The sequence below is a fragment of the Macaca nemestrina genome, chromosome 9 (assembly GCF_043159975.1).
Source record: "Macaca nemestrina isolate mMacNem1 chromosome 9, mMacNem.hap1, whole genome shotgun sequence".
Classification (NCBI taxonomy): Eukaryota; Metazoa; Chordata; class Mammalia; order Primates; family Cercopithecidae; genus Macaca; species Macaca nemestrina.
This window is the reverse complement of record NC_092133.1, coordinates 58,213,275-58,224,330: the sequence shown is the minus strand read 5'-3', so window position 1 is coordinate 58,224,330 and position 11,056 is coordinate 58,213,275. Positions and strand designations below refer to the sequence as shown.

At 43.1% G+C, this 11,056-nt stretch overlaps 1 protein-coding gene across 6 annotated transcripts in view; it reads right to left on the bottom strand.

The window, feature by feature from the left end:
• Nucleotides 1–510: 510 nt before the first annotated feature.
• Nucleotides 511–11,056, bottom strand: part of LOC105466168 (AT-rich interaction domain 5B) — a 192,639-nt gene continuing 182,093 nt past the window's right edge. For all 6 annotated transcript variants that reach the window (XM_011715152.2, XM_011715151.2, XM_071069609.1 and 3 more), the window contains one exon: nucleotides 511–6,581. In XM_011715152.2, coding sequence (XP_011713454.2) covers nucleotides 4,416–6,581 — 2,166 coding nt within the window. In that variant the 3' untranslated portion in view covers nucleotides 511–4,415. The remainder of the gene's footprint in view (nucleotides 6,582–11,056) is intronic.

The following is an 11,056-nucleotide window of genomic DNA, read 5'->3' as shown; positions in this document are numbered from 1 at the left end:
GCTACTCAGGAGGCTGAGGCAGGAGAATCGCTTGAACCTGGGAGGCAGAGGTTGCAGTGAGCTGAGATCGAGCCACTGTACTCAGCCTGGGTGACAAGAGCGAGACTCTGTCTCAAAATAAATAAATAAATAAATAAATAAATAAATAAAAAAGTAAGTAAAATAACTTTTGTGATTATCCTATCAGCAGGGGAGGATGGTATACAAAGGAAGTGCACAGATGAGAGCCCTGGCTTCAAATCCTGACTCTGTCATCTGTTGGGTGATCTTGGACCAGTTGATTTACCTCTCTAAGCTTTAGTTTTCTCCTAAGTAAAATGGGTATAACATTTACATGAGGTTGTGAAGCTAAGAGATATTTGCCAACTGGGCACCCACTAGGTCCTTAGTGAACTACAGACATTGCCATCATTATTGTTACCATCCAATTTAGACAGATGGGGTGGAAAGTCTTCTGGGGAGGCCACAGGCTCCTCAGGAAGAGTGACAGATTACTCACACCCAAAAGGAAACAGATAGTAACATTTTTTATTAAATATTACAGTGGATCAAAAAGTACAAAATATCTCTTGCCTGCTATGTGATTGGGAAACTATTGGCACGTAATACAGTATCAAAAGCAGTAATAAGTACAATTTGGAAAACATACAAAATTGAGTGTTTATAGTTGGCTCAGCATTCTTCTGGTAGTGTTTAAACTAATGCAAAGGTTACTCAATAACCTCTCCATTGGGAAACTATATAATATCACTGGGCCATGTTGCTATATACAAATAATCACCTTACAGAGCATAGAGATTACATAGCTGGAATCACCAAAAGTATACAATATTTACAACACAGGAAAGTTTAAAAAAGTATAAACAGCCAAGAGATTATGCTGCTATTCTTCAGACATATTTCAACCATGAGGAGACAGGCAGAATATCAAATACACTAACAGCCAACACTGGACTTTAAGTGCTCAAGATAATCATTGCAATGGTGTGGGTCTCACCAGGGCAAACTCATTCCCATTTCTCTTTAAAATTGGGACAAGAGTAAAACTAGACCAGATGGGACTTGGCTGACCACCACCCAATGTGACTTTGTGGGACGATAAGTGAAGAGAAATAAATGGTTCTCTTTGAAGGCACACTACATAAAATATTTTTTGTGGGACCACCTCGAAATTTCCATCAGACACACCAACACAGTGAAATACAGTACTTGAGAATTCATGCACCAGGTCAGAAAGTTGTAAAGTTAACATCGAGTTTTAACAAACCCTTTTGTATATGCCCTGATAAACAAGTGAACTTAAGAGCTTCTAGCTAGTAAATAAATAAGTCAGTCCTGTGGCAAATATTACAAGTTTGAATCACTTACTAGAAGAATACTTAATTCCGAAACTCGGTTGGGCCGTTTTTATTTTTTTTATCATGTGGAGTTGCCAAACATTAAACCAGAAGTTGCATGGAAAAGTTTTTTAAAAATATTATTTAGAATCTCCAAATCTCCAGTAAATCACAGACTTAGTGCATTTTGAATTGCAACATTTCTTGGAAGCCACACTCAGTAAATAGATTTATGACTCCACTGCCAATTCGATTCCACAGTTTCCTTTACAGAACTACCAATAACAAAGGTTTGATTGCACAAAGAAAGGCTTGTGCAATTCCATTCAATAATAAGGCCCCTTGAACTCAAACAATGCAAACAAAGCCTTATTTAAGACATTTTAAAACGTCGTTCTCAGCCAATGAAGAATTCAATGGTCTTTTTGAAAGATTTCCAAGATCTCTGTTCAGAGTTTTAAAACAAATAACACACTGCTTCTGTTGGGAATGCATACCCCCATTTCTCTTTATTTGTCCTGATGTTTTGCCGAGGGTATGAGCTTCCTCAGACAGAAACAGTGAGTCTCCTCTCGGAAGAGATGAGAAAAACAAAAGCTGGACTATGTTAACATTGTTTGAAATGGTGTGATCGAATTCCAACATGATGAAACCAGACTGAAATCATTGCAGTGGAAAAAACAAATGCCCCATATTCCAAATAGGTGAGCTCCACTGGGGACAGATGCCCCCCCTCCTTTTATTTTTTTGAGACGCGAACTCATAGAAACCACATATGATCTAGCCCATGTCTGCTGCAGAACCACCGAAGTTTCCTTTTTCTTCCATGTCCTCCGATTCTGTGACCATTCAATCTAGTGCAACTTTCTTATATGTGTCATGGCTAGCATCTTGCCAGCTGGAATTGAGATTTTTCCCCCCTCTAGCTTGTGCAATAGCAGGATAATCTGCACTCACACATTTATAATCTAAATTCTACTAGTCTATCTATGGTTCTATTAAATATATATATATATATATTATTCCACAGGAAGGTAAATAATTAATTGAAGCAAATGGAACTCTTAACACTGGATCTCTACATTCTTTTGTTTCCACCTTTGGATATTAAGTATGTTACATTGAATATTTGGCTTCATATCATGGAGACATTTCAATACAAATGCACGGCATGCATGGCTTTGTTTAAGAGCCGCAGTTTCGTTGTTATCAGTTTTGATTATTTTGCAGTCAAGTTACCTATTTAGAAGTTGAAAATTGTCATCAATTTTCCCAGAATTAAGTATCTCAGAGGTAAAAGACTTAGTTAGCTATGGTTCTAAAGTCTACTGGTAGTGTTGCGGGAGGGGCACAGTGGGCTGGGGAGTTCATCCAAGCGGTCTTCAGCAGGGATGGGACTTGGGGAGAAAATCCACTCTCTGTATCCATTGACCTTTAATTAATACAGTTAGAAAATGTGTCCACCTTAATGTTACATCTCGGTAGCAAATGGAATACAGTGGCAAGAATGACAACGGACATTCTCCACATCTTTTCACTGCCTGAGCAGCTTGACCATTTACTTCCAACAATAAAAGAAACCAGAAAGTGGACTGTGTTGCCAGGTGGTTAAAAACATGACCCAAACCACCTTACAAGTTTGTGTGTGTGCACACACAAAACTCACACCCCATAAACCCAAAGAGGATGACTTTTCTTTTGAAAAGGCTAATCCAGTATGTCAGTTATCCTCAAAGATGTGGCCTGGGAGATTCTTCTTGGGAATGACAGGAAACCAACTGGATGAAAACAACGTGACTACTTATTACTCAAAAGACCGAGGCTAGAGAAGCTATCAGGACTGCAGCTGCTCCTCTTCTGGCCAGTTGAGCTCCATCCTCTTCCCAACCCCCTTTCCCAGATCATTTAAAGGAATCAGTGCCAACACCAATGTAAATCATTTTGGCTCCTGTTCTAATTTCTGAAATTCCTAAAATATCTGTGCAGCCCACAAATATGTCCTCTAGACTCTGTTGTTATTCGGCAGCTTGCTGCCAGTGAGGTTTTTGTTTTTATGATTCCTCTGGTATGTAGGACAGTTTCACAGCCTAGATAAGGTAAGTACAACGCTCAATATTTTCACAGAACCCAATACTTCAAAGCAAAGCATTTGGCTGGGTAAGCAGTGTATAAGCTCTTTCAACTATGCCATTTATGAGGAACAAAATCCTTAAGTTGCGGATCTACAAAGGAACGTTCTTTGCACTATTGTGTGCTTGACTGTTTCTTTTTCATTTGTTCCACTAGAATCAGTTGCTTCAATTTGTAAACAATAACTTTACCACCCAAAGCTGCTCAAAATAAGATGTGGAAAAATTACAAACACACATCAACAACTAGGACAGTCAGTCAGCCTCGAAAACAAAACAAAAACAAAAAGACCTGCAAACAAAAGCAATACCATTTAATAATAATAAAAAAAAAAAGAGACGAGAAGGAACTGGGAGAAAATGGAACTACCTGTATATAAATTAGGTGAGCAAACAGTGATACGGGTAGTTTTAAGAAGCAAATATATACAGTCAATTTAACAGTGTTTACTTCTCTGGATTGTTTAATAGTGTCAAAATGAAAGATCTATTGAAGTTTCACTATACATTGCATTGATTGAACCTTGGAGAGTTTTATGAAAAAGAGGGGCATCCCTTGGCATCTATTTGCCAGTCTTCCTTGCCCGTTCCTTTGAAATGCCTGCCTCTTATTTGCCCAGATTGTTTCCTGACCATCCGAACTCAGATGGGGTCCTCTAAGTTCTTCCTGGATATTCACAAATCCCTTCACAAGGCCCACGTGCGAAGTGAATGATCTGGAGGTGCCTGGGCATCTGTGTTGGAAGGGAGTCAAGACTGACCAGCCAAGGCTAGAGCTGTCCCACAAAAATCAGGCATGTTCACCTCCCCTTTGGGCCCCTAAAACTGGGACTGATCGTAGCCTCAGATTAGAAGAAATACTGCCTTCTAACTCTATAAGCCAGCACTCCTGGGTAAGGAGTGAAGCTCTGTTGGCCATGCCGCTTTGGACTGCTGGGCAGAGTTGAGCCTACAGTTTTGTACTGGGGTGCACGGATGACAGCTGGGAAGATGGAAAGGCAGCTTGAGGATTTATAGCAGCTAAAGGGTAAATGCTGTTATGCAAAAGGTCCCCATATGAACTTCCTACAGGTGTAGCCGCAGCCAAGTGTCTGTACAACTGCTGAGAATTTGTCGGTGATGTAAAAATTCCTCTTTGCATCACAAGCGAGTGGAAAGCCAGGGGCTGCATGAGCGGAGAAAGCACAGTCTGGTTTTTCAAGTACTGCAGAGAATGAGAATACCCAGCCGGGAGCCTGGAGTTGAGGCCCGAGTTACACAGGCTCCCAGAATACAGACCTGGGAAGATAGGGGAGGAGAGGGGAAGCTTGTGGCCTTCTGATGCGCCCCCGGAATGCCCACCGTGCGCTGCCTTGCTGCCTTCACTCTCCTGCTCAGAGGCCTTCTCCTTCCCAGAGACCTCCTTGGATGGGTCTAAGGGGGACACTGCCCGGGCCTTTTTCCCTGCAATCACAAGGTCCAAATCCTCCAGGCTGCGCTTGATTGGCCGCGCCGCCCCAATGTTCTGCGGGCTCATTTTCCGGTGCAGGATTGGGTGGACCATGCCTTCCATCTTCCTGAAATTCTCCAGTCTCACATGGTGAGGTTTTCCTGATCTTGAAAGTGATTCAGGATATTTTTTAGGGCCGGACATGGTCATGGGTGATACCCGACAGGCTTTGGGGTGACAGTCTCGACTCTGGCTGCCTAAGACCTGGAACTGGGAGACGCCTTTGCTCTCCTGGGGCCCTGTGGTGGAGTGAGCCAGGCCCAGGACCTTGCCGGTAGGTTTGTGCGGGTTCTTGGGAAGGCTCAGATCTGTAGGCTGATCATCCGTAGGGGCTTCTGCTGCCGCCAACTTTTTGTCTTGCAGGTGCAGGGACGTGAGATAATTTACATGGAGTTTTTCTTGGTGTCTGTGGGAAGGAAAAGAACTGTTTTCCGATTCCCTGTACATGTCCCTGGAAGGGTATTTGGATGTCTGTTCATTATGAAGATGGTGCTCGGTGTGTCTGTAGAGGCTATGGAGATGAGGGGACGAGTAGAAGTCGGCCAGGAAGCTAGGCATGTGGGAATGGGGAAGGGCCCTTTTCTCTAAGAGTTTATCCTTGCCCTCGTGAATTTCTTGCTTCAGGACGTAGGAGTCAGCAAGGGGGTTAAGGTGATGCTTGGAGAAGTTGCAGCGGTGGGGATCTGATCGACTCAGTTTCTCATGCTTAAAGATGTCATTGATGGTCTTTCTCTCTTCCGAGGGCTTGCTTCTGAAACTCTGGACGTGCTGAATCACCGATGGCCGGCTGACCGCCATATGGTCAGTGCTTTGGCCGTGGTGGGCTTGGGACAAACTGGAACACAAGTCATCCCTAGCAATCAGTTTCTTTTTGCTGATCAAAGGGGGTGGGGAGCCATAAGGGTAGCTACTGGAGAGGCTGGCCCCACTTACTTGGGACAAAAGCTTTTTCTTGGCCAGCGGGGACATGATGCCTGGGTTGCCCCTAGAGTACAGCAGGGGTGTGTAATTAAGTCCATGGTTCTCGTTCATGGGCCCAGTCAGGTCTTTGTCTTTGAACATGTCAAACGACTGGACCACAAGGACCTTTGGGGTCTGCTTGAGCGCATTATGGATGTCGTCACTGCCCAGCTGGTCCACCTTCACGGTGCAGTTGGCGATGTAATCCGCCATGGCGGGCAGTTTGTCATCCTCCGTCTCATTCTGGTTTGCCAGCGGTGGCTGTGTGGTGGGGAAGCTGGGGAAGGATGCTTCTTGCGGTTCATTTTCAGGGCTCTCTGTAAAACAACACAGTTTGGATTCTTGTTTTGAGTCCACCAGGGCACTAGGAGAGGTGAGTGGCTGTTTGTTGGCCCCAGGGACCAAGGCTGAATCTTTTTCAGGGGCCAGAGGAGCACTTGGGAGTGGAGGTGTGGGCCCCTTCTCTCCTGCCTCCTCTGCCACCTTCTCACTGTTGGAACCTTGGTCTGTTTCGTTGTCCTTCTCTGGGTCTACTCTGGACGCCAGGGGCCTCGCTGAAAATTCCTGATACCCGTCTATTTTTTTCTTCATGTCTGCTGCTGGGATAGGCTCAGGGATGCTTTTCTGGCTTAAAGTCTCTTGTTCTTTTTCTTGCTCTGATGAAACCTGGTAACATATTTCAAAAGACAGTCAGAAGAAAACCAAACACACTGACACGTTTTGCTATGAAATGAAATATTCCACACAGCAGTTTTACTTGAAAACAGTCTTGTCAATCAGCTCATGAAGTTTCTGTAAAGCTTTATTACTCCCCAATCATGGCTCTAAACAAAGAAATCTAAATTACAGAAACATTAGGGGAAATATGCATATTCGCTTCAGTCCCTTATGAGACACCTATCAAAATAGCAGTGTTATGTACTGATGGTATACAATCGTATCACTCCTTGATTCTAATATATAGTTTAATTCTAAGGTTGTCTTCTTGTCAAATCAGTCAATTATCCAAATGGGTTTTAAATTACATGTTGTGTTTTATGATACTCCTGAGAAAGATTTTTTTAAAGCATTTCTCTTTCAAAAATTCAACCAACCCCATGTTAACAACAAACAATGAACCTATTGCAACTCCTTGCTTTTCTTTAAGAGGGCAAACCCCTTCCCAATGTATTCAATATGATGTACTGAAGATTAGCAATGCGTAAGTGTTAATAATTTCTACTCAGGCCAGATGACACGCAGATAATGCTAAAATATTGACAAAGTATGAAGATTTCTTGGCAGCCTGTCTACCTGAGGGACAGAGGAGACTAAGTCCTTCTAGGTTGAAGCAAACTACATTTCTATTAAAGCCCAAAATGAAGTTGTCAAAATTCAGACAGTCTGTGCCACCACAAATATAGCTTTGCTGTTCAATGAAATAAATTATAGTCAATGAGACTCCTTATGTGACCCTACTGACAGAAGTTGTGGGTACCAATTCGATCCATCTGCATTATGTAGCCATGTAAACTTTGACCTTAAGAGGTCATTTTAACTTTCTATCTGTGACCCAGCTGACTGACAAGCCCTTTCAAAACTGCTGTCATTCTGCCCTGACATGTCTTAGCAGAGCAGTCACAAAACAGTTGTACTGAGCTGGTCTTTTTCCCCTCCTTTTTCCATCTCATCCCTTGAACTTTGTTCTTCTCTGTTAAGAAAAGAGGTGCCTGTAATCTCAGCACTTAGGGAGGCCGAGGTGGGCGGATCACCTGAGGTCAGGAGTTCAAGACCAGCCTGGTCCACATAGTGAAGCCTCATCTCTAGTAAAAAACCAAAAATTAGCTGGGCGTGGTGGTGGGCGCCTGTAATCTCAACTACTCAGGAGGCTGAGGCAGGAGAATCGCTTGAACTCCAGAGGTGGAGGATGCAGTGAGCCGAGATCACGCCATTGCACTCCAGCTTGGGCAACAAGAGTGAAACTCTCTCAAAACAAAGAAAGAAAGAAAGAAAGAAAAAGAAAGAAAGAAAGAGAGAAAGAGAGAGAGAGAGAAGTGTCTGCTACATTAACATCTTTGGGTAAGATTGAGGATGCTGGTTTAGGAATACGTGGTAACAAAAGTTTTAAGAAATCACACCTATTTCATAGGTGTGTTTCCTCAAATCCTTTAAAAAACTCCTGAATTTTAGGGATGTGTTATACCTAAGAGTCTTCGCTTATCATCATTATTTTTCTTTATTTTTGTACTAGTAGCTGCCTTTTCCAGTACAAATATCATTTCTTGTTCTACATTAATAATCATCATTGGTCTCTTGAGCTTATATATGACATAAAAATACAGAAAAATGAGTATGGCAAGGGAAAAAGGCAAATTGCTTCTAATTGTTATATTCTTATGGGGCTATAGTCTGAGGCAGGGCAATGGGGGATACTCAGTCCCATTGAAGTTTCTATGATGTAGACCTGCAGTTATATTGCAGTCCCATGCTTCGGGCTGTAAAACCGGTTTAGGAAGTCTTTGAAAGCTAGGAAGAAAAAAGTAAAGGGCTTTTTTTCTAGGAAGACATTTTACGATCTGCTTAGTATGTTAAATGTTAGCTTCCCACCATGCAACTTGCAATCCCATTATCTGAATATAGTGGATTCAACTAGAGGGAATTTATCACCCTTTCTATCTCCACTGAGTTCACTGCTTCATATTGAAAACACCAAAAAGTAAAAGCAATGAAAACAATAAAATCCAAACCAAAAACCTCAAATAGCGTTAATGAGAAGAAATACACCTGGCTAATAACATGGTTCTATGTTGCAGGTGGGAAGTGATTCGTATTACAAGGTCAGCCTTGGAGAGAGTGGAAGATTCCATGAGGTTTAGATAACCTCGTCATGACAACCTTTGAAACTTGAGACACTTACAGCTCCCTGAAGGGAACAGTTGTAGCCTATAGGAAACAGAAAGCCTAACAGCTTTAAGGGTTTCTATGGACTCCAGTGAGTAAGGCTCCACTCTTGGGAATGGTCATCTCCCAAGCTGACAGGCTCAGTGCATAGGCTAAGGATTCCTCCTACCATTCACAAACCAACCATTTCAAACTGAATCCCCAAAGTGGAGACATTCAAGGGTCAGCTGTCCCCTTGGTCCTCAGTCTGTCCCCTAGTGCTTTGTGTACATATGGCAGCTAATAGAACACACTCATCTGAAACCCTATAATAAATCACCAGGCCAAAAGTATCAAGGGAAAATGGAATGTAAGCATGCACTTGGAATTTCCTTGCTTTTGGCCATTTATGTTTCAAGTTTGCAGATGTTGAGAAATCTGCATCATCTGGCCAGGGACAGTGGCTCACACCTGTAATCCCAGCACGTTGGGAGGCCAATGAAGGTGGATCATTTGAGGTCAGGAGTTCGAGACCAGCCTGCCCAACATAGTGAAACGCCGTCTCTACTAAAGATACAACAATATTAGCAGGGCGTGATGGCGTATGCCTGTAGTCCTAGCTACTCAGGAGGCTGAGGCAGGAGAATCACTTGAACCTGGGAGGCGGAGGTTGCAGTGAACTGAGATCACACCACCGCGCTCCAGCCTGGGCAACAGAGAGACTCTGTCTCAAAAAAAAAAAAAAAAAAAAAAATCTGCATCATCTTCCTCCTCCCCCTTTTTAGTTACTAGAGCTTAAAATAATTATGAAAGTTAATAAAAACAAAAAACATAAATTTCTCCTCTTGGTATCAATACTATTTTCTTACGTAAGAGTCAGTTGGGTAAGTTGATGTCTAGATGGGAGGTTGGTGCGTGTTGTACATGTGTGATTTAAACCAGTGTTTAATTATGAAGCCTTTTATGTGTTCATTATAAGCCTGATTTTTTAGGGGGTATTTAATATCAGCACCAAAATTCCCTCTGGGGTTGAATCCTAGAACATACTGTCTCCAAATGCCGCTAAGGTTTTTTTTTTTTTTTTTTTTTTTTTTTATGGGCAGCAACGTGTTTTATTATTCATGTTGAAACAGAGCCCAGATCAGCCTACAAGACTGGCTGTATGCTGGTGGTAATGGCTTCTACCAAAAGGCTGTTAGGGGCTGTGGGTGGCTGGGGCTTGTTTTAAAAAGTTCAGAAACTACCTGTTAATATGAAAAATAATAGTGGTTTCAGAGGAACCATTTCAAAATTCCCCTATAAATAATATGCACTTAAGATTTTTCTTTTTTTCTTTTCTTTTTTTTTTTTTTTTTTGAGATGCAATCTCGCACTGTCACCCAGGCTGGAGTTCAGTGGCGAGATCTCGGGTCACTGCAACCTCCGCCTCCCAGGTTCACGCCATTCCGCTGCCTCAGCCTCCCGAGTAGCTGGGACTACCGGTGCCCGCCACCATGCCCAGCTAATTTTTTGTATTTTTAGTAAAGACGGGGTTTCACTGTATTAGCCAGGATGCTCTTGATCTCCTGACCTCGTGATCCGCCTGCCTCGGCCTCCCAAAGTGCTGGGATTACAAGCGTGAGCCACCATGCCCCGGCCATGCTTAAGATTTTCCTAAATTGGTCTCAACCCAAGGCTGTTGCATATAAATCAATTATGGGAGACAAACACATCTCTAAAGTTTTCAGGAGAGTCTTGCAGAGCTACAGCACCACGGTTCCAACGTCTCTCTTTCCTAGATCCCCAAACCATTTTTTTTGAGACATGGTCTTACTCTTGTCTCCTAGGCAAGAGTGCAGTGGTATAATCACGGCTCACTGCAGCCTTTACCTCCCAGGGCTCAGGTTATCCTCCCACCTCAGCCTCTCGAGTAGCTGGGACCACAGCGGGTCACCACCATGCCTAATATTTGTTTTTTTTTTTTTTTTTGAGATGGGGTCTTGCTCTGTCGCCCAGGCTGGAGTGCAGTGGTGTGACCTCTGCTCACTACAAGCTCTGCCTCCCAGCTTCACGCCATTCTCTTGCCTCAGCCTCCTGAGAAGCTGGGACTACAGGCGCCCGCCACCATGCCCGGCTAATTTTTTGTATTTTTAGTAGAGACGGGGTTTCACTGTGTTAGCCAGGATGGTCTCCATCTCCTGACCTTGTGATCCGCCCACCTTGGCCTCCCAAAATGCTGGGATTACAGGCCTGAGCTTTGTTTGTAGAGATTGGGTTTCACCATGTTGCCCAGGCTCTTCTCG